The following is a 27,410-nucleotide window of genomic DNA, read 5'->3' as shown; positions in this document are numbered from 1 at the left end:
AGAAACACACTTTTGACGCAACTCTGCAGTAAGCCCCTAGTTGGACCAGCAGAGGGCACCAACATCTAATTTACAAAAGATGAATACACGTCTTCAGATTTTCAACAAGACGAGTAATAATAATAATAATAATAATAATAATAATAATAATAATAATAATAATAATAATAATAATAATAAGTCTATTATTATAGACTTTGCAAGGGATTTGGAACATTCTACTATTAGGGTGAGTGTCCATAAAATGAAGCACATATCAAATCATTTGTCAAAATAATTGCTCTTTTAAAGTTTAACCATAATTTAATCAGGCATTTCATGTACATTATATAGGGTTAGATTTCATTTCCCCTTGCTTCTGTAAAGTCACATAGAAATTGTTTAATTCAAATTCAAATCTAGACTATTACAGGGATATGAAAAACCTTAGAAGTGTAACTTCTGCCATAATATTGTAATATCAGTGGTTGATTAATCAGTAAGCATTCCGGTTTCTGTTTTGTTTTGCATTGTACTCTTCTATAGATGATTGATGAAGGAATTTCATTTTCAATTGTTGGCTGTCAGTTAGTTCCCTACAGGGAGACTGGACATCTGATAGGTCGATAGAGGTTGCACAACACTGAAATGATGTAAGCAAGAAAAAGAGGTGTCCCTTGTGTCCTTGTTACATGAGGAAATGTACCTTAATTACTCCCTCATTCCACCCCACCCCCATCTGAGACATAATATATTTAGTTCCATTATCTGAGCTTCAAAGGTTTTCAGTGTGTTTGTAGCTGTTTTTAAGTAAGGCACACTTCTCACCATTTTCACCATAACTAGCCAGTGTGTGTATGTGATTGGTAAAGATTGATATTAGATGTTTTACATCCTGAGAGCAATATAAAGGCCAAGCAGGAACTATAATTGTTTTTCCTATGCTGCATTGTGTCACAAACACAGACATTTTTTATTATTTTTTTATTTTTTACCTATTTCAAGTCTTTATGGAGCTTTAAATGTTAGAGTCCTCAGAAAGACAGAAGTTTCTGACCAACCCCAAACACCAAATTCAGTACAAGTGTCTTACTAGCTAGGTGATAGTTAGCTAGTAAGCTAGCTATCAGCTAGCTAGTAAGCTGTGTTTCCACCACAGAAACTATGACAGTCTTATGACAATTTTAAACAGTTTTCAAGTGGATATATTCAGTACAACCAGTATAAACATGTCATTACTGTTTTATTGGACCCCACATACAGTGAAAAAGCAAAGATAACCTGTGACAGAACCAATTATTTTCACTTTAATATTGGTCAAATCATTTAGTTGCTGATGTTGTCAAACATAGCCACGAGTGAACGTTGACAAACAAATGTGCTCATTTCAATTTTATTCAAAAATATATATATATTTAAGACCAACCCTCCAAAATTCTGTTTGTTAGTGTAGCCGTAGTTGCAGGGAAAAGGTTTACTCACAACCTTGTAGGGATAGATTTATTGCTATTATTAACTCTCATTCCTTTTGGAAACGGGTAGCAAATACTTCAACAATTGCTTAGTATTTTAACTAACAAATTTACTTGCAATATAGTCTCCAAAATTCTGTAATTTCTCTAACTAAACAGAAAAGAAATACTAATTAGGTACCTCGAGATCGGTAATTTATTTTTAAGTGGTGGGGGATTCACACATATTTTTGTCCAATTATTTGCCTTGCATCATGCTGAGTGTAGTGTAGATAGCTGGCACTTCAGTTTGTCAGGCTCCCACTCCTATTGGGTCTGGCGTTGGATGGGTGGACTGAATAAATAGCGAGTAAGATGCGGATCAGAATGACATGAGATGTGGAGCAGCAGCAGCTGAGAGGGTAGGAGACAAGCCATAGTAGCTGCTCGTTAGTCACCGCAGATCAGCGCTCAACAGGCAACCGGATTCTTAACTGAACTCTCTCCCTTTTTTTTTTTTTACTTCTTATAATCTGAGCTCTTGCGTGCGCTCCTACACCACTTTCCTCTGTCAGCGCTCTGATCCAAGTTTTGTCGGTGAAACCCTATCCCTCTGCTGCTAACAGGTTGGAACAATTAAATCTTTTTTTTTTTTTTTTGCGCGTCTTAATATCGCTTATCTGAAATTCATAGAAAGCACGGCCAAGATGATGATGATCATCGCGGAGTTCTTCGTGGTTATCTTGAAGGTGCTCTGGGCGTTTGTGACAGCCGGGGCCAGATGGGTCGTGCGACCCAAGGAGAAGAGCGTGGCGGGACAGGTGTGCGTGATCACCGGGGCTGGGAGCGGCCTCGGACGGCTGTTCGCCAAGGAGTTCGCCCGGCGACGAGCGGTGCTGGTCCTGTGGGACATAAACAGCCAGAGCAATGAGGAAACGGCAGAGATGGTACGACAGATATACCACGAAACGGAGACTCCCATCGCAAAAGATGGTAAGTCAAACCAATGAAGGACTTTTGAAGGATGTTAAAAAAAATACCACTGCTTCCTTTTTTTTTTTTTGCTACAGAGGTTAACGGATTTTTTTACTCTATCTCAGATTTATAACCAAGTCTTAACTGAGTGTCAGCGTAACCAGGAGATTGACCAATCAATCAACTGGAGATCGGAATCAACCGATTTTTTCCTCGATTGCGCTCGGACATTGAGCAGCAGAGTCAAATACTAGAAAATCTGAACAGAAACATCTATTTTTTGCACCATATTTTCGAGTTTCAGGTTCTATTTGAGCAACTTTAGGAAAGGAGAGATACACCTACCAGTCAGACAGAGATGGAATCAGGATTTTTTTTTTATGATCGACTAATCAGTTTTCAACAGGTGAAATGCGTAAAATCTTAAATTTTATTTAACTTGTACAAAAAAAGGAAACACTTTACTTTAGTCTAATGAAAATCTGACAATGTTCAGGGACACATACTTAAAAACGTGGATGGTGATCATCTTTGGTATTCTCTAATTTTTCTGTTGGATTCAAAATGCCACTAGTACTTCTACTATCAAAACAACTGCAGCACTCATTTCCTTTTTAATGTGTTATAGTCCTTAGAGAAAAAGAAAAAAAATTGTATCATTCAGAGGTGAAAAAAACCCCCAAATCAGTACATCTCTGACTAAAGCATGACTTACTGTGAGTATTTTAATAAAATAGTTTGCATGTGGACAACATATTCATTCTCCTACAGTCACATCATTTACCTTCTGCGCCATACTTAAACCTCCATTCATCATTTCTCCATTCTCCATTCTGCAGGACCTGTTGGAGGAGTGGAGGAGGTCCCTGCCTTCCAGCCTCAGGTCTACACGTACGTGTGTGATGTGGGCAAGCGCGAGAGTGTGTATTCCACGGCGGAGAAGGTGCGGCGAGAGGTGGGAGAGGTGGACATACTGATCAACAACGCCGGCGTGGTCTCAGGCCACCACCTGCTGGAGTGCCCGGACGAGCTGATCGAGCGCACCATGGTGGTCAACTGTCACGCGCACTTCTGGGTGAGCTTCTCCTGATCGTGTCGTCCTGGTTTGTTTTTGTTTGTTTGGGGCCTTGCGCTGTGATGAACCATATAAAACAGTGTCACGAGCAACGTGACGCCAGGAGTTTTTCCTCACGCCAGCTCCCATGCTTCCTTCAGAATCTCTTATCCCACCTCTTGGTATCAAAGATAGTGTCTAACTCCCTCGTTGAGTGAGAAAGTGAAAGTATCTGACCATAAATAGCCATCTTTCGTTTCACTTTTTAGCTAAAGTTCTGCCACAGGAAAGTCACAAGGTTTCTCTTTGATGAAAATTCCCTGGTATTTGGTGCAGATTCCTCTGGTATGGAAGGTCTTCCTTTATCCTTGTGTGATGGAAGGAGGAATCTGCATAAGCCTTGTATCAGTTCAGCACATTTTGTTGGCAGGTGGTGATTTGATGGGGATCTGTATCAGATTTTCTTTTGGCTCCCCTCCCGGGGGCCTTCCTCTGCCGTTTTATCTCCAGCAAAACATTTTGTTCACTTAAATGTGTTTCACTTCAAATAAACATGAGCTGCAGCATAGAACGGAAAAGGAACGGGGGATAGGGAAGGTCAAAAGTGCCACAGTGTGTTCTAACTAAGTCATTATTTCTTAATGTCAGAATTAAAACATATGAATACTTTTTATTCACAGAAATTTAGCTGCAATGTTTACTACGGATAGATTTATGTCATAATCTAATGATTTATTGTATTTATTGAATTATGGGCACTTTCAAACAATTTGAGGGTCTGTCGTTGGGTGGGGCAAACACATAGTGAACCCTCCGGTGGTCTTAGCGAGATGCTCAGGAGGGGGCAAATATCATGGCCAAGCAGCCAGGAAGTGGCGAGATTTTCCTGTCAGACCGTCAGTTTCTGAAATCACGCAAAAAAAACCTTTGTAAAAGCGCACGCAGTGAGACCGAACCGGACAGGACCGCGCACAGAGTAAAAAACTCATGGGGTCCAAATGACCCCATCTCTTAATAGAGCGGCAGGGCTAAAGACGATTGGTTTCACAATTACTTACAGTTCAGTTTCACCAATCAGATGGTAGAGTCTGGTTGATGAGTCAATGCGAAGCTGTGGAATATTTTATGGCAAATGAACTGAGATAGTAAATAAATGCAAAAAAAAAAAAAAAAAAAAATTATGTCAGAAGTTTATGATTAACAGATTTTTTTTAATCTTACTGTTTACATTTAATTATTTAATATAGATTAAATTAAACAAACTATAAATTTATTTATTCATTTATTTATTTTATAGATTCATTTCCACTTAAATTCTAAAAATAATTGTGCGTTTGTTAAACAGCGACATATTTGAGCCTCCACAGGATACAGCCTCCCCCTGTGATTAGAAAATTCATGTGAGGGGAAGCCTTTCTGGAAAAAAAAAAAAAATTAGATGGATGGGGCTCCGTAATGAAAATGAATTTTATCACTTAGCTGCAGCAGCCAGCTCTGCTTGGCAGCTGTTGTGCCTGTGCATAATTAGTTGTCTTTTTATTTAATCTTTTTTTTCCCCCCAGTTTCACTCCACAGTAATGTCTCTCTCACCCAGAGGTAGAGTTGTCATAGCACTTCTCACTTTACATAGGAGAGGCAGGGTTTGCACTTTTTTTTTTTTTTTGCGGCTGCAGGTCGTTTTTATATCGAGACGATTTCTGAGGGACGCAATGACAGCACAACAGTTTGAAGTTCGCTAACTGAGCATGAAAATCTCTTGTGTTGTCAAACAGGTTGTGTATTTCCTCCCTAGTGGTTTCTCTATTCATGCTCCTCTCTGCTGGCTCTCCTCGTGTTCTTTTACATCCAGGATTTGGAGTCGGGATCCAGTGGTTGGGTGGCAGATTTGGGGATTCCTAATAGCGAGCTGTGTTTGTGTATCTCCAGTATTCTATGGAGAGCGTGCGTTCTTCAGAGGTGGGGTGGAGACGAGGGAGGGCGGAGGGAGGAGGAGACGGGGCAGATGAAAGAAGGATTTAATGAATGGCGACAGCCAGAATGGAGGATGTGGTTCATTAACGACACAAGCTGGATGAATAGAGCTTAGACTAACAGAGACCTGACCACTATCCTCTCACAAGCACTGTTTCTCACTACATGCAGGTGGTATCTTTTTGTTCCATGTTTTAGATTTCTTTTTTTTCTTCTGGTGATGTGTTGTTAGACGGGGTAACTTCTCCTTTTATGACTCAGCAGGCAAACTTTAGCTTAAGGCTACTATTATTTTCATTTATATGCAGGGAAGTACTGTAGATATTCAAAATGCAATTTAAGAAGACTGCACTAAACTGACAGTAGCTCAAAACAGCATTGCAAACAACAAATACATAAGAAAACATCAAAGTTCATTAGAAATGTAAACAATGAAATGATGATACTATAAGCAAAGTCCAATCCTCAATTAAATCATCCATCTAAACACTTACATCCAGGTGTTTGAGCATTAGCAATATTTTAAAAGTTTAACCTCACTCAGATGCATATGGGTTACATCCCAACAACAAGGCACAAACGTGACAGAAGCAGTTTTGTGTCCCTTAAAAGAAAGATGAGACATAGCTCAGAAGAAGATACCAAGTTTTAAGGAATACTTAATAAAGACTCTTAAAAATATTACTTGTAATCCAATTCATGAAGAGCAGAGATGGAAAATTAAAAGAGTCAGTGAAGAGCTGTTAAGGTTTTTTTTATTTTTTATTTTTAATATTCAAAACAAAAAATACCAAAAAAAAATTGTTACAGATAGAAATCCACCTGAGTAAATCACACTATCATCAGCAAATAAATGGAAACAAGCATTTAAAAGTCATTAAGACTATTGATTTATTAGTAAATAACAGCAGTCCCAGAACAATTTTTGTGGAACACCTCTTCACACAAACAAAGATGTCCCATGCTAACTGTTTACAAAGAAATAATTTCATTATAATTAAGGAAGTGATCAGACTTGGTCCAAATCAGACAGAATCTCAAAGAAAAAAATCAAAATGTTGTAACTCAAGTCATCGTAATATTTTGGGAAAGTCTCTTGTTGCTAAGAAAAAAGCACTGTTGCTCTTCAGTAACAGCTCAAACTTGTCAAACAAACAAAGCTTTCCTCGCACTTGATTAGCATAACTGTATGAGAGAGAAGTCTAGAGAACTCCTGCAGGAACAGTTTCTGATCTGCTCAAGTTCTCATTTGTTGGACACTGCATCAGGAATGAGGCAATGACTGAGATTGGAGCAGGAAACGGATGGTAATCGTAGTGCGGTTGTCTGTCTGCCAAAGCAGCCGAACCCAGACCCCGTACTCCATATTCCATCTCTCCTCCTTCCAGGGGCCTCTCTGACTCCTCCCAAGCTGATTTCAAGGCATTGGGTGCAGCTGGAAGGGAGTCACAGAGGCCAGCGCCGCTCTTCCGGCTTTGCCACACACACAATGATTCAGTCCCTTTCTTCTCTTAAGATTTCTCTGTTTTTATGAGGCATGCGTTTCTCTGATGCTTTTATTAGTCCAGCTGACCACTTGTGATGTTGACCACTTACTTCTGAGTCACGATGGCACATGGGACACACAGTCATTTTGCAAGAGAGACACCAGAGTTGTTCATGTTTGAAGCTTTGCACTTATCTAGTGGAATGACACGACAGGAAATTAGCATCAGCATCTTGAGCTAGTTATCCAACAGGTGGTCTTGTGAATGACAAACACTCGCTCCCCCCTTCCCGCTCGTGGAGATCCCACTTGTCTTGTGCAACGCCGTGACATGGCGGGAAAAGAACCTGGTGCCATCCCATGCATGGGCTAGGCGAGAGGGTAATGGTAAGCTGCTGCTGACCCACTTTATCTGACAATTGGTTTCTTGTCTGTGGATCAGCTTGACAAGATGCCAGGCGACAGGAGCCAAGTTCCGCAGGCAGCATTCCTTCTGTAGGCAGAGAAAGGAGGCAGCCAGGCAGAAGGGTCCTACTTGACTAGTTTTATAAGGGCCCCTCCTCCGGCCTAGTGCACCTGTATGTCTTCACGAGGCTACTTATCACTCCTCCCTTTTCCATGTACCTGTTCCTGCCTCTAAAACTAATGACTCCTTCACCCATCAATCTTTCCTTTTAATTAAATGTCTGATATGATACCGGGAGATGCCCCACAGGCCAAAAAGTTGTCCGAGAAAGAGCCAAGAGGTTTTGCCTTACTTTTTTACTTAGTTAAACATCTCAGTGATTGGGAAATAGTTGAGTCAAGTTAAAACAAATTAAAGATATTATAAAAATACAGACTATTTTGTATTTTTAAATGGTATTTTATTTATAAGATAGTGAGGGGTGTCTCATTAAAGACTTGATTTGAAAGCACAGTGACGCCCTTTCTTTAAAATACACAATCTTGAAATTCAAATGGAATTTAAGATTGAGTTCCATTTGAAATTAAAGTCCTAAAACTAAACTCCTAGAAATGTTAATCAACATTATTGTTTCCTTTATACTGCTCAACTTTGTCCCATTAAAATCGAAGGTTCTCTTTTGCTTGGGACACCAGTCAAAGATAGCAGCAATGCAGTAAATATAGATTAGTAAACCAAACAAAAACAGTGAAACACAAGACCTAACTTAAGTTTTAACCTAATAATCCTAAGAAGAGCTTCAATTTTTTCACAAGAAAACGAACGTACTCCCTAAATGACGAGTCATCAAGTCAAAATGTTAAACATTGGAAAGTTAACACCATTTGGTAACTATCTTTTCTCAAAAACTTTCTCTGCCAGTGCCAAAGTTTTGTTTTCTCTCCATTTAACACAAGTTATAGATTACAGAGCTGTTCTTGTGTACATGTTGAATATACTCAAACAATTTTTAAGAAGAAGGTGCAGAGAAGTAAATTACAGCACAACTGAATAATATACAGTACATGAAAAAGTCAGCATAAAAATCAAAGATTTGAACTTTTTGGGACCCGTTTATAGACTTGCAAAAATTCTGCAGTAGAACCGTCAATCTTAATCATTTAGGTTCTACCTGTAATGTAATTTGGAAACCATCCAATGTTTTGCTTAGACAAACCGTTGTGTGCAAGATATTTGATTAAAGCTAAAAGACAGTGAAAACAAAGCTTTCTGCTTTTGTTTTGTTGTTGATGCCCTTCACAGCAATGTGTCTTTATGACTGAAACCTTTGTTAAGTCTATTTTTGTAAAAAAAATAAAATAAAATAAAAAATCTCCCTGAAAGGTGAGTAAATTTGGTGAGTAAATTGGAAAAAAAAAATCAATTTAGCAAGTCTTCTGCTTCAACCTACATTACTATGTAGGTATGTTCTGGAGACACAGAGTACTTAATAACACCAATTGCAACCCGTCAATGTTCTTTCCATGTGAATAAATTGGTGAATAAATTGGTTCCTGTTGTACAACCACTTGGGTTAAGATTTAAGTAACAGTCAGCAGATGCTGACTATTTAGCCTGGTCCCTCCAATTCATCAATCTTCCCATATGGTCACTAAAATCAACCCAACCCATTCCATTTCCTCGTTCTGTAGTGGTATCAGTCAAGCTCTGGTGCTCAGAAAGATTTGTACTCCCTCCCATTCATTCTCTCATCCAGGGAGAAGTCAACCCAATTAAATGGCCATCTGGTCCAATGCAAAGGCCAATATTTTGTTCATATTCCTGTTGGTCAGGCGCTAGCACTAATGCAGCCTGACACCCCAGCTGCAAGAAGCTTTGTGTGGCTTAAATGCTCCAGGGGGCACCCACCAATTAGGAGGGGGTGCAGCGGGCAGGGCACCCCACTTGGGCCAAGGAGGCCCGGCTGTGTCGGCGGGTAATTTAGCGGAACAAGAGAGCGTTGAGACCCAATTACGGCGGCTCTGATGTAAGACACGAGACTCTGGTTGCCTTCACACATTTTGTGTCAGAGAGGTCAGTGGGGGTCATACCCACATGCCAGAGCTGCCATGAGAAGCAGGACATCCCGGCAGGGTGGGAGAGAGATGGGATGGTTGGTCACGCTCAGGCCCGTCCTCAGCTTGGGGGAGCAATCTTTTCCTCCACCAGTTCCAGGTAAAAAGACCACTCAGCAAATCTGTCCAGCTGAAATCTGCAAAACTGGCTTGAACTGTGTAGCATAGTGCCAGGTCAAGTCATTCCCTGCTGTCAAAAAGTTGCTTTGGGAGTGGTAACTTTTGGCTCAACTCAGGTATGGGCATATCTCGAGGTAATTCTTCATTTGCACGCAACTCTCTCCCTCTGCTGCCATTCTGGCTCGTAGAGTCCTTTCTCAGCGTTTGCCCGGGTCTCGCATTCTCTGAGTTACCTCTCTTTGGGCCCCATCATTTGATGAGTTGAATATTGCACCGACCTTAAAATTTATGTCCTGGAAAACTGCAGATGTCTGGATCCGTTTCAGATCAGTTATACCTGACTAAAAAAATTAACTCAAACAATGAAGTCATTTTTATTTCTTACAACGGCCTCTCTGTGTAGGTTTCATCTCACTAAACAAGCAGAAAGGCATCTGCAACACAGAAGTCTCACTAAGGATTACGTTAAACGTCAGTAGGTCCAATACAGTTAATCTCTGGGTGCAGTTTTAATGAGGCGTTTTCCTCCCTGCACTGGTGGATCCAGGGCTGTACTACCTGGTACCAGGCTCTCACTGGCTCCGTGCTCCCCTTCTGTAAATGTTTATTAAGAAGCATGGATCATTTCTCTGGCAAGAGGTTCAGATCATAAAACTGTTGCTTTTCATTTATTTCATCACAAATTAAATTATTGGAATACAAGCAATTTAGGTGTAGTACAATTTTCCAAACATTATATTTTTCTGGAAAATTTGTAAGAGCCTTTCCATAATCTATCCATAATCTATCCTGTCCTTCGTTCCTTCCTTCCTTACTTCCTTTCATCCACATTCTTTCTTAGCTTCCTTTCCTCAATCCTTTTTGCCATTTAGTCCTTTGACCTTTCACTTGCTTGTCTTTATATTCTTGACTTACCTTCATCCCATAATCATTCTTTCCTTTAGTCCTTACTTCTACTTCCTCACATCAGCCTGACCTCTGTGACAAACAGTGAACAACAGTGAAACCAAAGTAAACCTTGTATTCTTCTGCTAAAAAGGATACAAAAAATAAACTCAGAATATTGAAGGTCTGTCTGGAGAATGTTGAATTTTGACATATAAATTGTGCAAGAACTTGTTTCTGTAATGTCACAGTGTAGGCGGTAAATGTCTGTTTCACAGGTGTAGGGAGACGGACATTTCTGTTTACATCTCACCTCCATCGCACTCTTTAAGCACTGCAGGCTACATGTGTTCTTCACTGTGCTAGCACGTATCTCACCTATATCATTTGCTCAGTTACCAACAAAAGGTTTTTGCAGACCTCCAAGTGGGAAAGTGACTGGTCAGTTCCCGTCATCGTCATTATGTGTCACACCTGCCGATTGGCTCATGCTGTGTGCAGAGGCGCTCCAAACCCGGCAGCAGACGGGCAGAGCCAGCCGTAGACCTCTAACCATCATCGGACCAGCCGGTGGAACTAGTTCGCCTTTCACGGGACGTTGCGGTTTTTAAACTCTGTCATCCCTGAGCTGGACTCGCTCATCTGAGGAGCTGTTCCGCTGAGTGTCGCTCGGGTGGTGATGGTGATGGTGGTGGGGCGGGTGTAGGTAGAAGAGAGGCTGAACTGAGCTGATACAGGTGCTGAGTGAGCGGAGGCCTGCGACTGGTGTTGTCACCAAGTCTTTAGAGAAAGGCTCAACGAAAGGCACCAGATCTGTGTGGGAAAAGAAGAGACTTTGCTGCAGCACTCCCATCACTCTCTTTGGCATCCTTCTTCTCTTTTACATGAGCTTCATAAGGATAAAAGTTTTAAAAATCGTTAAATGTTGTACCTCCCTGCCCCCCTCCCCACCTCTCTCTGTTATGAATTCTCATTCTGATGCTTCTTTCTGCATCACCATGGAGAAGCAAGAGAAACTGAGTGGGGGGAAGGCAGAGAGGATCAAAGAGTGTTGGCACAGACAAACTGCACAAGTGAACTAACCTCTGTTTTTTTCCTCCTTGCCCTTCTGTCTCCTCTGTCCTTCCTCCAGACCACCAAGGCGTTTCTCCCCAAGATGCTGGAGCTGAATCACGGTCATATTGTGACTGTTGCCAGCTCCCTCGGTTTATTCAGCACAGCTGGAGTTGAGGTTAGTATCATACACAGAAACACATACACATCCCCGTCGTTCCCACCGTCTGCGAGCGGGCTTTTCTCCTCGGCCGCCGGCGTGCCAGCTAGCACGCTGAGAGCGAGGAGGTTAGGCCCCATCTCTCTAGTTGTTCCCCCACCCGTTAAATTAAGCAACACAGATGAGCATTCGGGAGTCTCGTATAGATTCCTCTATCTGCAGCAGCGGGGGCGTCGGGGGTCCCCCAGTGGGCACTGGCCCCGGGGCCAGAATGAGCTGACAGCTCCCCGTGGGACAGAGACATCTTCATCACCGCTTTGTGGACCACTTGCTCCTCATTCAGTATTCAGCTCACAACCTTTTCCGATTGATATGGTTTTTCTTACTATGTTTTTTTTAATTATTATTATTATTCTAATTCATTCTAAAATATTTCAAGGGGGGTTGTTTATCTCCATAACCCGAGAGAGCAAAACAGTATCCTCCTCAAATTTTTATTAATTTTTTTTTAAATGATAGTTTTCTTATTTATTCCTGCAGCAAAAAACTCTGTAAGGACGGCTACTTTGAATTCTCTCTTCATTTAAGGATGCATTTTTAAAAATATAATAACAATGTCTTAGATTAACACTAAAGTGTGTTGCACTTTTAGTTTGCTGTTAGAAATGATGTTAATTTCTTAAATGTGACCTCAGATGTGCACATTATTATTTTTTGGGAGTCTATGACTGTACTGTGAGCTTCCTGTGTTTATTGTCACGCATATATTTACCGTCCTTTATTTATTTAGTCTGTTTTTTCTCTTTTTTTTTAAAGATTATTTCCACAGTGTACCACATCAAAACCTTCCTGCCCAGCAGAGCAGCATACTAATGTGCTCGAGAAGAATGCTAATGAAACCATAGAAAAGCGGTTAGGCTCCCTCAGGTTTTCTTTGTGGCTGTATCATTACCATCTAGGAGAAACCCATGAGCCCACTGGGGCATGTTTGACAATGTTTTCTAGTCCCTAGGTGCTTTTTTTTTTTTTTTTTTGTTAACGGGTCGAATCTGTTTTCTTTCTGTTCTGCTCAGGACTACTGCGCCAGCAAGTTCGGTGCCATCGGGTTTCACGAGTCCCTGAGCCACGAGATTAAAGCCTCAGAGAAGGACGGGATCAACATGACCCTGGTGTGCCCTTACCTGGTCAACACGGGAATGTTCAAAGGTTGCAGGATAAGGTGAGCCACAACACGAAACGGCGAGCGTATCCGCTTCTGTGCACTTCTTTTCTTTTTTTTCTTTTTTTTTTTTTTCCTTCTCGCACCTGGGTTGAGTTTTTATTTTCTGAAAAAGTGTGTTCGGAACAACATTCGAACATCAAAGCAGGCGTTGAGGGTTTGTTGGGAGAATTACGGCACAGTGATTTCTGTTTCATAAGTCAACACTTTGTGTAAACAAGGAGGGGTGCTTTTTTTTGTCTCCCAGGGTAAAAACCTCAAGACCAGGTGCACCTGGTCTCTGTCCCCCACCCGCTCCATCCCCCTACGATAACTGCTGCTGTTACGGTCTTCACTTTGTCTGATGGTTATTGTCTGCAGGTGGCTCTACTGTCAGCTAACCCACCAACCCCACAACTATTTAGGCCTAATCAGTGTCATTGCATTAATAATAACAATCATGCTCAGAGTTAGTGAAGACAGATTACCATCTGACTTCGTTTGGGATTTGAAGTTATAGAGCAACCTAAAGTAGCACATTATTTTGAATTGGAAGGAAAATTATACTTAATGGATTTTTGATTCCGCCCCCATTACTTTTAAGCCCCAATAAGAAAGCTATTATTGAAGAAAAGTAATTGGGCTGTGGGAAGACCCACTCCCAAAGTGGGTCTTCCAAAGTTAAGACCCAAGCCACAAAATGGCTGTTCACACACGATTTAAGTCAAAATTTGATTGAACAACGTGGTTAACAATAACTACTCCTTACTCGAACCAGGAAGGAGATCGAGCCTTTTCTGCCTCCCCTGTCGCCGGACTTCTGTGTGAAGCAAGCCATGAGAGCCATCCTCACAGATCAGCCAATGGTCTGCACGCCTCGCATCATCTACATGGTTAACTTTATGAAAAGGTAAGAAACCCTCTGAATGCTCCATTACCTCTAAGTGAAATGAAACAGGGATCCTTGAGTTTTAATCCTAACTCCATCCCGTTTCCACAGCATCCTGCCCTTTGAGGCCATCGTGTGCATGTACCGGTTCCTTGGTGCCGACAAATGCATGTACCCTTTCCTAGCTCAGAGGAAGGAGGCGATGAACAACAATGAAGCGAAGAACGGGATCTAAGGAGAAGTGTTTACAACCCGGGCATTCATGCAGTGGTGTGACAAATGGTTTGCCACCTTCCTGATTTCCTATTTTTTTGGTGTATTTTCTCACATGTCAGTGTTTCAGAACACCAAACTACTTCAAATATTAGTCAAAGTAAGGTGATATCCTGCTAAACCTAATAACTGGTTGGGCCAACCTTACCAGCAACAACTAAAATCAAATGTTTGTGATAACATGAATCTTACAAGGAATTTTTGGCCTCCTCATCTTCGCAGAATTGTTGTAATTCAACCAGATTGAAGGGTTTTTGAGCACCATGTTTCACTGTTGATCTGATAAGCAGTTACTTTTATGCCAGATGTAATGGGACACACACCGTCCAAAGAGTTAAACTTTTTGTCCTGTCAGTCCACGGAATATTTTTCCAAAAGTTTTAGGGATCATCAAGATGTGCTCTGGAAAAATCGAGGCAAACTTTCCTCTGCCAAGCAAGCCATTTTTACCAAGTCTCTTAGGCATAACCTTTGACCTTAACTGACGCAAGTGAGGCCTGCAATCACTTTTTCCTCAAGGGATATGCAAGTTTGGATTTTTTTGTTTGTTTTTCTTTTAATAATGAATGCCTTCATTTAAAAACTGCATTTTGTGTTTACTTGTGTTATCTTTAACATTTAAACTGGACTAAAGTTCTGAAACATTTAAGTGTCAAACAAATAGGAAATCAGGAAGGGGGCGGACACTTTTTCACACCGCTGTACCTGCAAGCATATGGAAACAACCACTGAAGAAGAAAGATGGGGGAGGGTGAAAAAAGACTGAATCTAGACTGGTGCACTTGCATTGAGCAAATGCAAAGATTTACCATATTGTTCCTCTGGAACAAAAAAGCTGCGTACTACACAAAGGAATCATTTGAGTGTTTTTGTTTTCATAGAAATCAACATCTATATACCATCACTAGTTTTGAAATCATACAAAAAAAAGGTATCCAGTAATTAACTCTTTACATAATGTAGTCACCAGCCTTATCTAGTGTCATTGTGGAAATATACAGTATGTTACTGTACAAACAGTAATCTTTTTTTTTTCACTTATTTTATTTTTTGTAGACATGCACTGTAAGTTCTAATTTTTATGATGTAAATTCAGATTTGCTTTTCCCCACACTGCCAGTGATCTTTGTGTAGATTTAACACAATGCTTCAAGCTAGCCAACATTTTCTTATTCAGAGGCGTTTTTTTTTAGTCCAGTTTACACAGCATTGATTCACGCTGGTGTGCATTTTATTTAAATTTTTTTTTTGCCATGTACCATCTTTCCTTCTTTTTTTTTTTTTTTTTTTTTTTTGCCTAAATATGTAATTTTTAGAGACATGTAGCATAGTTTGACTTTTTAAATGAATTCCAAATGGGACTCAGTGGCCAAGTTATTGATAACCTTTTTTGGACTTTTCTGTTTCATGAGTCTCAGTCATTGCTGTTCTGATAAATCTCTTAAATGGAATGTGAGTAAAACAAAACAAAACAAAAACAATCACTGTCCTGGGTTGAATTAGCATGTGACTGATAGCAGAATGTATTGTTTAAAGAGAACTCGAGAGAACAGGCCTTTACATATATATATTTTTTCCCATTTGTGTCCATTTTAAGGTGTTGTTCATATTGTAAGTTTATGTTTTTGAACAATATTGCTAAAAACTAACTCCCGTTGAAGTTACTGTGCTGACACTGAGTGGTAGAGGGAACTGTAATAATTTTTTTTTTTTTAATTCCTCCACATCCACCAAACAAGAAAAAAAATGTAAAATTGTCTCTGACATTCTTCTGACCATTTAAAGTGAAATGTATGTTTAAATGTTGTTAACCTTCGCCCAAATGAGTGTTCCCACCACATTTGATGTATGACTATTTTATATACTTTATATATATTTTTTTTCTTTTGAATGTTAAATACAATACATTCCAACAGGCATCATTCCCTCAGTCACAGTGATGAGCCTAAATTCTCTACCTCTTAATTTTTGCCTTTTTATTTTGTTTGACAGTATAACATAAGCCTCTTTTTTGTAATATTCTAAAAAAAAAAAAAATGCTCCATTGTCGAGCAAATGTGGTTCCAATGTTTAGTGTCTCTACCTAACTTAAATTAATAAAGTGATTTAGATTATTATCAGTGTTTTTGTGTTGCTTGTGAAGACATCTCACGGAAACGGCAGCTTTTAGTCAGATTTTTCGTTCTTGCCTTCTGGTGCGATGAGTCATCACGGTGTTGAAACGAAACTGTTACTCAGCAGATAAGGTGTCTGTGACGCCACAGTTAGCTGTATCCCGCGATTTGCAGAGGAGAGTGACAAGAAAAGGGATCTTCCAAACAACTGAAACTGCTTTGGAGCAGTTCTCATTGTCAGGATGACACCCTCCCAGTCCTTTTCTTCTCCCTGCAACTACTCTTTTGACTGATATCGGTGTCACTGTTCTCCCACATTGTACCACCCACTGAGTCAGACAGCATTGATATATGGGTGTTGGCTTAAGAAGGCTATACATGCAGCCATTGTCAAAATTAAATACACCCAGTTTTTAGTCTAAGCCTTTACGTTTAGCAGCTTTCCTACTTGAAACAGCCATCGCAGTTACTGTGTGATCATGAATGGACATGGGCAGCCATAATTCTCAGTTAGGCTGTTATTTACACAAGGCTCAACACCTTCTAAGTGGTCCAAAAGATAATTTTGCACCCCTTAGAAATCATCACATATACATATCATTACACCACTAGCGGGTTGAACCGTGAATGCAAGGCCCGATGGATTGACGCTATCGATTTAACTCAGATGCTACCAGCTGAAATCAATACATTTTCCAATCTGTTGTCTAATTTTGGTTGGCAAGCCTATTAGGTATAACTTGGAGATACTACTACTACTGAAAAAAAAAAAATCAACTCTCTTAAACAATGATCTCCATATAGTTTGGAAACCCTACTACACACGATCTTAGGTAAAAACAACTTGTTACTACTGCTGTCTTTTAGAGTTAGCATTGTTTCATTAACCACCTGAACTCTCATCTTCTAGAGAAGGTGTTAATATGGAGATGCTCACATATGCTGATGATTATTTGATATATTTATGTATCTGATCGAATCACTCAACTTCTTACAATAATAAATAACAACTTAATATTGTCCCTTATAAGAAAGTAAACTGTAGTACAACTCTTTTTACCTACAAATAACGCAAAGAGAGCACTTTTTGTTTTGTTATACTTTTCGAAAACTGAAATTTAGTCCTAAAAGCTGTTATATTATCTTTTATTATATCCAGATTTTGAACATCCTACAGTGAAAGTAAGTAAAAATTATAAACGCACTTATTTTTGCATGTATAAGAACTGTGAAATGTGTGAAATCTATCTGTCTGTATACCAGTGATTCTTGAGAATAGGGACAAAACAGGTTCTATGGATAAAGCACAAAATTTGAATAAAATATACACAAAATATATTTTTTCAAATATCTGACTAAACTAACCTGGGTCATGTGAGCACAACAATGTATATTTTCCTGGCGTTTGCTGAATATTTTTTTATTTTAAACATTGTAGTCGGTGGATGATACCTGTAAAATCCCTTGTCCAGGAGCAGAACTCAATACATTATAATAGTTTAAAACAATTAAAGCAATACTAAAATTATATATTATGACAATTAAGTATAAGTAGTCATATAAATAATTATAAAAGTATCAATAAATTGAATTAAAAATAATTTTTATATATTTTCCAACTCCATTGAAATGTGTCCCTAGTTTTTGTCAACACCGTCAGACATGAAAAGAATGTAAAAAAAATCAGGCATTATTGGGGGGCACCAGAACTTCTGAGGACCCCATGACCTCTTCCTTTCTCTTCCTTTGCTAAGCTAGTTAGCTCTGGTTAGCTTATGTTATTCTTTAATTTTTCTTCTGTTTTATTCCTAAATTGCTTGTCACAACCATGATGTGTCAACACCATAACTGACAATTTACAAAACTTTGATGAAATTTTGTGAAATAAAAGCTTAATTTTAGTATATTGTAAAGATTTCATGGACCTGACGAGCTACAATATGGCCTCCTTCAGAATAACGTCATATAAATTGAGGTAGTTTGGCTTTTCGTCAACTCCGTCAGATGTCAACAGAGTTTTTCTGACTCTTTCAGTGAAATTGTTGTCAAATCTCACTTAAATGTGCAATTTACATAAATTGCATTACTTCACATGTGTCAAGTTTTTCATTTTACTCAATAGTTTGTCACCACCTTCAGTTCTGTGTCAACTCCGTCATGCACTGTCAAATCCGTCAGATGGACTTTTTGTTGTTTTTTTGTTTTAAATAATTTTTTTGTCTCTTGAGAAGCATTTGTCTGTAAAATGAGTAAAAATATCACTAATAGGGTATTTAAAAATTCATTTTATATTTATTTTGGCAGATGGTGATGACAAAGTTCTGGGTCAGGTCGATTAAAAATGTAATTTTTAAAAAAATGTTGCCACTGGGAACCTGCACCTTAGCATCTTTACATTTCCAAAACATTATTTGTCACATTTGTATACATAAGGTTGAGAAATAATAAAAAGAAAAAATATGGGAAAATTAAAACCCATTTTGTCCCTATTAAAAGTATTGTAAAAAACCCCAACAAACTAATGTAAAGGTATGCGGTACAACTGTTAAAAAAGTAAGATGCAAAACGCTGTGACCTTCAGAAAGGCTGGCAAAGGGTCACAGTTATTAATGTAGAATAGAGAACATGAATGAATGTCCTCGGCTGCCTAACAGCAAACAAAAACACCAATCCATGCCATTACCTCTGTAAAAACCTGTCGGTCAGCCTGATGAGCCATCTGGGAGCAGAACAATGAAATTCCAACTATTTCTATTGCAGCTGTTATGTAGCTGACCTTTTACTTCCCCAGAGAAAAACAAGAAGAAAGAATAATTCCCTAATTGGTGTCAGCAAAGATGTCATGAGCTAGTTTTTAGCTCACATGCTCAAACTGCTGAGTTGTTTGTACAGCCCTGGAGTTGCTTTTCAGGTCACATATTAGCTATGAGAAGTATTTTTTGAACAACTTAAAGATATACATGTTTGTTCAGTTTGGAAAAATGCATTATAAAAGTAAAATGCCATCTTTCTTAAGTAGCAAAAGAAGAAATACTGGTGATTTGAGATTGAGTGTTGAACATAAACAATTTGTATCTTTATTTTTTTTAGTAAGGTTTCATTAAAGAGTGAATTAAGTAGTGAATAACCTGTCAGGATTTAATCTTCCTATCTGCTCCAGTTAGTATAAATCCAAAGCAGCAAAAGAAACTAGATTAAGTGTTTACAGTCAAAGTACGGTAAGTGAATAATATAAGGCTATACCAAAACCGTACCTAAATATTGAATTATCCCTTAATTTCTTCTAGGCTGATTTTTATTTATTTATTTTTATTTTGAACTTGTTTGCCTAAGAAAAAGAGGGAATAAATGTCAAAGTTGCTAAAGCATGTCAGATCAAATTTTCATTTTTGAGAAATATGTTTTGTATTTGTATTTGAAGCTTATGTGCTTGTTTCCCCCCCCCATCCCCCACAGTTTTGGAAAAAGTTTAGAAAACAGCTATGATTATATGGATTAATTTACAAATATTTTTAGGAACAACAGAATTGTGTGTCCTAGTCCAAAGGTTTGAACTTTTTTCTAAATCACAGTGACACACGGAAGTTTTCGAATTTTTCTGACTCCATTCTGCTGCATGTGACTGTTGTTCCTGCACATAAAATTTCCCCTAGTATTGATTTGAAACGAACCACAACGGTATGCAGAAATGGGTGTATTTAGATTCATGTATTGTCCTTCTCTGTTATGGCTACACAGAGTGGTTTTCTGAAACGTGGTGTTCCCTCTTTTTTCTTGGAGACCTGGCAAAGCTACAAACATTTCTAAATGAATTAATACAAGTGACTTCTGGGAACACTTACTCTGTTAAAAATCGTCCAGGAATAGCAATTCTCTTCGTAAATTAATTTTAAGAACTTATCTCATATATCTGTGCAGAACAAAAATGACTAATTGCCAGCTTTGACCCTCGTCTGAGGGTGACAAAAATCTTTTTGTGGGTCTAATCAGAGCCGGGTAAAGTTACTTGGAGACAAACTCATTTTAAAACGTGGGAAAATTTGAACTCTTTTGTACACTGAAGCTCTCAGGCCTCAGCTAGGAAGTTGCTTTATGAAATTTCTCAGAAGTAACTGCAGAAACAAAATTCGAGAGTTTTTGTTTGAGCATTATCATGGATATTTATCTGAATCTGCAGAATCCCTCTACAGCTCTTTATCCCCCATTTAATTTGGTTGTAATTAAGAGGACCTGAAGGTTGGTCAATGGAACATCATTCACGCGGAAAAATCAATGACACTGGCATTGGCTTTTTTGTGCCACAGACAAACTCCAGCGTTACATTGATTTTTGTGTACTTTCGGCACCGCGGGTCACATTTCACACCGGCTGGCCCAAGACGGGCGATTTGTCTTGTGTCGAACGCAGGCTCAAGCTGGTCGTCCACAACCTGAACGAGGTTCTGGAATAGAGATCAGCTTTGGCACTTCTCAATGGCAAGCAGATGTAGCTGCCAACAGAGTCCATTAGTCAGTGCGGTTGAATTGGACCGCCGCTGTCCCATTCACTCATCCATCTCACTAATGGTAGGGAGGAAGCAGAGCGGCTTTGGTGGTGCACAGGCGGTTAGCGCACCGGTGGACAGAACATGTGGAGGAGTTATGTGGGAACCATGTAAAGGAGGACGGAGTGGCAGGAGGAAAGAATGATAAGGGGAGACTCAAGTTAGACATTAAACATAGCTTGTTTTCACCAGCCAAACAGATTTTTGTTCTGCACAAAAGCTCATTCTCAAAAATCACAAGCTGAAGAAAATCAGATGTTAAGAGAAAACGTTTTACTTATTTTCTCTTTTTAACATTTATGCTTTGTTACCTTGCAGACAAGAACTGGTTTTCTCCTTTGTACCATTAGACCAGCTCAGAGGGTTTTGTGGCTCAGCTTGTCTATTTTGGCTCATTGCAGGTTTTTGTTCGCATTTTACAATCTTAATTTATAAATTGGATCTTTGTCAGTGTAGATGGCATCTACTCAAAGCACGAGGCCCAAAGATAATCTGAGTGTTTTAGGAAAAGGGCCTTTTTAGGAAAAGTTGCAGCATGGGTTCTCTTAAAATGTATTCTCTTTGAGCCCTTGTGTTTATCTGTGTATTGTTAAATTTGCTCAAATATAAAGATATAAAATGCTACCTACATTCTTAGAGAATATAAATTTCTGTTTGAGGTGATAAAGAACTCTGCAATAGGGTGTTGTGAGTGGAGCAGTCATCCTTTTACAGACAGTAATTTTTGACAAAGCTATGCGGAGTTCTGTAGCCATCTCTTGTTTAACTGAGAATAAAGCCCACTAATACTACAAAAAACAGGACCCTGAAGGGACTTCTTTTGTTGAAGTCCCTAAAAAATAACATTTCAAAATGCTAAATTTCCTGGCGCACAGTTTGTTCTACCACAGACGTTAGCATACTGAAAAACGTGTCAAACATCTTGAGACACGAGGAAATGATGCAGACGTTGCCTATCAAGTCCTTTCATGCCTTTTCAGTATGCATGTTGCTTTTGATGGCCTTCCAGGCTGAATAGTGTTTTGTATTAAGATGAAAGGAGTAGAATTCAGTGTTCAAGTGTGTCAGAATGGGTTATGTTAGCTTTGCCCTGATGTCACAGTCCTCTTTTATTTATTTTTCATTACTCTTAAGGATCAAGAGACTGGGAATAAATGTTTAATGCTCTGTAAGTCCCCCCAAAGCTGATTTAATCCCAAAAAAAAAGCACAACCCAACAGTTTTACTTTTCATACAGGTGCATGAATCAGTATCAGCACAGAGCATTTGAAGCTTTGCATGAAATTGCATACTAGTGAGTTACTGTTTGGTGGACTGTATATGTGAACAATTTCTTATTGCCAGATTACAAACCGGTTTGTCAGTGTTATGCTTCTTTTCCTCCTCCGTATTTAATGGAAAGTCTGGCTTTTGAACACAAACTTAAATATAGCATTCATTTCAACTCTTTGCCTCAGATTTTGTGGTAACATTATTATTATTACTCTCAGTCGTTCATTATCCAGAGAGTCTTGCCATGTGCAGAAGATAAGCTGTCTGTTTTAGAAGTGTCTGCAGCTCCTCCTGTTGCTGTCAGTCTCTCTGGCCAGTTGTGATCCTACTATGAAATCTTTCTGATCTTTTGACGCCTCTGTGCTCCTGTGGCCTTCGCAAAATACAGCAAAGTAGAGAAGTTATATGAATCTAGCTATGCTTCGTTTTATGTCAATAAGATTCAAGACTGCTGATAGGCGTAGACTAGAGACTGAATGGGGTGATGGTGGCAACGACGGTAGGAGTTTGCGGTCCTCTGAACTTGATAAAGTGCGATACAAGTGCTGAAATCAGATGCATACAAACACACCATAAAGAAAATTTTCCTCATTGTCCAACAATAAATCCAAAATGTCCGTTTCCTTTTTTTAAGTCAGCAAGGATAACTACAGATATTAGGCAAATTTTATTTTTTCAACAAAAGATGGGCCATTTTTGTGTATCTGGAAATTTTACAACCTACTCTATTCAGCATTTATTTTAAAATGTCTTATTAAGCAAAGTAAAAGAGGTGAAGATGTTGAATTAAAAAAACAAAAAAAATCAGTGTCTGAAATATATTTAGCAAAAACGAGTCAAACAAACAGACCATTTTCCACATAAACTGAGGTGTTTTTACTGCATTTCAAAAACAGCCTTATGACACATTGCACACACAGCGAAGAAGAACACACATCTTCAACGTCAGTGGACAAAGTGACCCAAAGTGTCGTTTCGTGGGATTGGAGGGGAGCCTGCAGTTCAGACACAGGCTCCCTCTCCCCTCAACTGCTGCACTTCAGAAGTAGCAGGCGTTAAAATCACCCAGTCGATGCCTCGGTAAGTCAATACAACACACACAATGGGTGTAGATGTGATTGACAAAAACTCTTGAGGGAGGGAGAGGAGAGGAAGGGACGATTCACTGACAAAGAACCACTGGGGATAACTTCTCCCTCGCTGGAGAACCTGCAGTCCCAACGAAGCTCTTCTCTGGAGCGCGACATCTGCATTAAATGCAAGAATGTTAATCATAAGCGGCTTTTCTTCAAGTTAAAAAGTAAAACAGTGCCCCCTCCCCTCCCATTGCCTCTGCATTTGTTCCTTCTTTGCTCCAGTGGCGCCGTGCCAGTGCGGGGTCGTGTTAAAACACCTCTAATAATAATAATAATAATAATAAACTTCTAACACCAGTTTTGTCCTTTTTGTCCACATGAAATTTTTTTGTGGCATTCTTTTTCTTTTTTCTTTTTTTGGAATATGATACTCTTGCAAAGTCATACACATCCATATAGATAGATGAACAGTTTCTTTTTTTTTTGTCAGCGTACAAGGTAAGCTGGGTGACTATATATGAAGACAACAACTACAACTTTCACAGCACTGGCATTGGTTAATTTTAAATACAGTACTCAAGCATTGTTAGAATATTAAAATAACAAAAATAACAAAAATAAAAAGGGTAACATAATACCTCAGAAAAAAAAAGCTACTGTACGCAAGTTGGTTTCTGTTCTAAAATGTTTCTTTTGTAAATCAATGGCATGATGTACATATTTGTTTTTAACCATACCAACATCTATTCCAAAGGGAACAAATTGTCTATGCAGTGTATCGCTTTGGACTTCCCTTGATTTCACACAGTACCATGCAATTATCTCATTATTCTGTATTTTATGCTCAGACGTTGTCATCTAAACTCTGACTGAAATCATCGATAAACGGGTTAGGATAGTGTTGTCTTCACATAGACTCGGGTAATGGTGCTTTAGTCGGTCATTTCTCGGTGCACATCCACCCTATTGCATGTCTACAGGTTTTGCAGGATACAGTGGCGATCGTGTTGGTGGTGGGGGGAATTGAGTGGGAGAATATTCTGGGTGTAAGGTGGGTGTTGTTGGATGAGGAGGAGGAGGAAGGGGTGTTGGGGTTGTCAGCTCCTTGATGACGGCCTTTGAATCCTTGCAGACCTGAGTGGTGGTGCCTGAGTTAGTCTGTTTAATGTCCATCCTCCCTCCCGCATGGTTCGGTGGTCTGAAAAGACAAACGAAGGCCGCATTAGGGAGTGGGAAGGGCATTTGTCTGATTACTCTAGAAATGTTGGTAATAATCCCTCCCTCTGTGGCTAATTCTATCAGCGCTTCCTGGGAAAGTAGAGGGATTCACTCAGTCTTTGGTGAGTTATTCATTAAAAACCGAGCAATTCTCTTAACGGAAAAACTTCAAGAGACACGAAAAGTGTTGCGACTGTGACTCAGGCCACTTAACGGGTCCTTGAACTGTTTCACACTAGCTGATAAAGTCTGCCAGGTGCTCTGTTTACTAGTCGGAAAAAGGCTGAGAAGAGGGTCTGGTTGAAAAAAAAGAAAAAATTGTTTCCTTCTACTTTATTGTCCTTTTATATGCATCGGTTATTGTACTTTCAAGAACAGTCGAGTGGAAATAACACAATGTCTTGCAAAGGTATTCACACCTCATTAACTTTGTCATGTTTTAACTAGAACCTTCTATGTTTTTAATTTGGGTTTTATGCGACAGATCCACACTGCATAACTGTGAGGCGGAAGGAAAAATATTCAGTGGTTTTCACTTTTTTTTCCAAATAAAAATTAGAAAATTTGGTATGCATTTGTAGTCTCTCGCTCAATCCTTTGTAAAATAACATTGTGGTATAGTTGGCTGCAAGTCTTTAGGGTTATGTTTCTACCAACAGTCCACATCTGGAGGTGGACAATTATGCCCAATCTTTTTTTTTTATTTTTTTTATTTCTTTTGCAAAATGGAGAATGGAGAGCTTCTGATAACATCCAATTTCAAGTCCTCCCAAAGATTCTCCCTTGGATTTAGGCCGGGAATTTGACTGAGCCATTGCGACACATGAGTATGCTTCGGTCTAAACCAACTCCAGCTGTTGAGATCGACTGCCCTGTTTTAGATAAGTTCCAGCTCCCAACACACCTGAACCAAATGATTGAACTAGCTCTTCTTCACCATGCCATCAAGTTTGGCTATAGTCAGGTAATTCAGGTATGTTGGAGTATGGCTACAATTAAAACTTGCATTACAGGAGATCACAAAGATTATGGTTGGAGACCCCTGATCTCGCCATTCATTGCATCGTACATTGTGCTGCCCAAAGGTGAACTTCTACACAAGATAAATGCATTGAGATGACTGTTATTTTCTCTGGAATTGCCTTGTTTTGTAACTTATTCCCTGTTGCCTTATGTTTCTACTCAACATATCTGTTCTCGTCTGAGAAAATTTGAGCCTAACTGTTATCTAGAAAACCTTTGAGGCCTTCAAAAGACAGCTGGATGTTTACTGACATTGGGTGTCCCTGGATTTATTTAGGGATATTAGAGAAAATAGGGTTGAATACAAATGCAAGTCACTTTTGAAAAAAAAAAAAAAAAAAAAGTAGTGCTTGCGGGGAATTGTTGCCATATTTGCCCTCTCATCTCTGCTTGGCTGCCACAATAGTCCTGCAGTTTCTTCTCACTTTTTTTTTTTTTTTTTGCCTCAGCTCTCCTGGGCCACACCTACAATGAAAATACTCCAGAAACACTTGACAGTGGCTTCCTTCCTAATTTCCCAAAAAACCTGACTGCAGCATTCGCACTTTCCTGCAGTCATCCCTCCTACTTCCTTTCCTCATTTCCTTGTCGTGAAGTAGATACAGGAGAGGCTCATGGAGAAAAGCCCCTTGTGTCCAAAATAATTGAGACATAGTGGAGATAGCCATCATGCAAAATATGAACCTCTGACAGAAGCGTGTATGTAAAATACATACGCCTACTGCTGCTTTCCAACTGAAGAAAAATGTTGAGCGGAACTGATAGGTGTGTGTGTGTTTGTGGGGGTGGAAAGGGAGCTCCTGATAGGCCAACCTGAAGCGCCTGAGGATTTGCACGTCACTAAGCTGACGCACATTCTGATCTTTGGACAAGCACTTACCCTCCCTTACCCAACCTTGTGGTTCTGGTCCTACCGTACCTTGATGGGGCCGTCCACTGGGTCCAGTCCCTGCTCCGACAGCTGTTTCAAGGCACTTAGAGCAGCCTGAGAAGAGAAGGGGGTGGGGGGGGGACAACAGATGGTCGTGTGAGTTGGGAGGTAGGGAAGGTAGGAAGGGTGGGGGAGTCCAAGACTGGGTGGGAAGAGAGTGAGTGTCAGCCTTCAGCTGCTTTTCAAATAACACTTAACTCTGGGAAACCTGATGCCAGCAGGACACTTTCCCTTCGCTCTCTGTTGTCTTTGGCTTCACTCCCCTGACTGTTTATCCAGCATTATTGGGCGAACATTTCCACTTTGTGTTTTGGCTGCTCCCCATTTTCCTAAGTCAATCTGAGTGACATCTGCATTTGCGGTGGCCGCAGCGGAACCAGAAGCGGCAGGTCTTAAACACCTATAAATCAAAACCGCAAATTCTCACAACTGTGCCAAACAGACGGGGAGGATAAACACGTCGTGCGCGCACAATGTTAGTGCTGTTAATTGTGTAATGATGTAATTATGGTCAATTTGTGGCGGAGAAGGGGGAACTTTTAGTGTGAAAACTGCATGTCTGAGCCTCACATGTTGGAGATGATGTTTAGATTAAAATGTGTGACGTGTAAGCATTTGAAAGATAATCACTACCAGCAATCCACTGCCGCAGAATAACAAAAAACCCCCGCAAACGACAAGGTGTCTATGTTTCTAAGCTTGGATCTTAAACAAAGTGAAGTAATTTCCTTCCTCTGACAGCCTGTTTCAGATAGCTGGACTGTTAGTGACGTGAGACGGATTCATTGCACGAAGTGGTGCACAAAAAGTCAGATTTTAAGGCAGTTAGAGGATGGTGACTAATACAAGAAAGTGATGTGTTGCTCTGAAATGTTAACATTTTTATCGAGAGAACAAAACTCTCCAGGATCGTACCTACTCTTCTCACTTTCATCTACCAAAAACTTCAGTTGTCAATCAGTTTTGTTCAATCTTAACCAGATCTCTCCTTCAACCTGAAGATTCGTTCCAGATGTGTTCTGGAACCGCAGTCAGAAACGTGTGGGCAGATTGTGTAACGGGGGGATATATGTTCTGTTTTATTTTGCCTTGTAAGTTGGAATTTGGGTCTGGGGATGACATCACGTCCAGCGTATCGGTGCTTCAGTTGTGACTCAAGACAACCGGCAGGAGTTGTTCGTTCATTTCAGCTGCCATGCAAAGAAGTCGTACTGAAGGA

At 39.7% G+C, this 27,410-nt stretch overlaps 2 protein-coding genes across 3 annotated transcripts in view; one reads left to right on the top strand and one right to left on the bottom strand.

Moving 5' to 3' along the window:
• Nucleotides 1–720: 720 nt before the first annotated feature.
• rdh10a (retinol dehydrogenase 10a) lies at nt 721–16,131 on the top strand. 2 transcript variants are annotated; one of them, XM_015010267.2, is made up of 7 exons: nt 721–2,056; nt 2,124–2,423; nt 3,245–3,480; nt 11,574–11,672; nt 12,728–12,873; nt 13,631–13,762; nt 13,853–16,131. In XM_015010267.2, the coding sequence occupies exons 2-7, from the start codon at nt 2,138–2,140 to the stop codon at nt 13,974–13,976; spliced, it is 1,023 nt and encodes a 340-aa protein (XP_014865753.1). In that variant the 5' UTR covers nt 721–2,056; nt 2,124–2,137; the 3' UTR covers nt 13,977–16,131. The 2 variants fall into 2 exon arrangements, with proteins under 2 accessions (XP_014865753.1, XP_087857352.1); XM_088001226.1 differs by having other exon boundaries at nt 722–2,423.
• A 6,664-nt stretch (nt 16,132–22,795) lies between these two features.
• Nucleotides 22,796–27,410, bottom strand: part of stau2 (staufen double-stranded RNA binding protein 2) — an 85,646-nt gene continuing 81,031 nt past the window's right edge. The window contains exons 14-15 of the mRNA XM_015010265.2: nt 26,180–26,245; nt 22,796–24,217 (exon numbers count right to left, since the gene is read on the bottom strand). Of these exons, the coding sequence (XP_014865751.2) occupies nt 24,182–24,217; nt 26,180–26,245 (102 nt within the window). The 3' untranslated portion in view covers nt 22,796–24,181. The remainder of the gene's footprint in view (nt 24,218–26,179; nt 26,246–27,410) is intronic.

This window comes from Poecilia mexicana, unplaced genomic scaffold (genome assembly GCF_051168715.1).
Source record: "Poecilia mexicana isolate PSO_F unplaced genomic scaffold, ASM5116871v1 scaffold_20, whole genome shotgun sequence".
Lineage (NCBI taxonomy): Eukaryota > Metazoa > Chordata > Actinopteri > Cyprinodontiformes > Poeciliidae > Poecilia > Poecilia mexicana.
Note: the sequence above shows the minus strand (reverse complement) of the source record. Positions and strands in the feature narration are given on the sequence as shown.

What these genes read in the sequence shown, in the direction of transcription:
- rdh10a (XM_015010267.2), top strand. Translation starts at nt 2,138, where the DNA reads ATGATGATGATCATCGCGGAGTTCTTCGTGGTTATCTTGAAGGTGCTC. An exon ending in GACTCCCATCGCAAAAGATG is followed by an intron (nt 2,424 to 3,244) that starts GTAAGTCAAACC and finishes TCCATTCTGCAG; the next exon opens with GACCTGTTGGAGGAGTGGAG. An exon ending in ACTGTCACGCGCACTTCTGG is followed by an intron (nt 3,481 to 11,573) that starts GTGAGCTTCTCC and finishes TCCTTCCTCCAG; the next exon opens with ACCACCAAGGCGTTTCTCCC.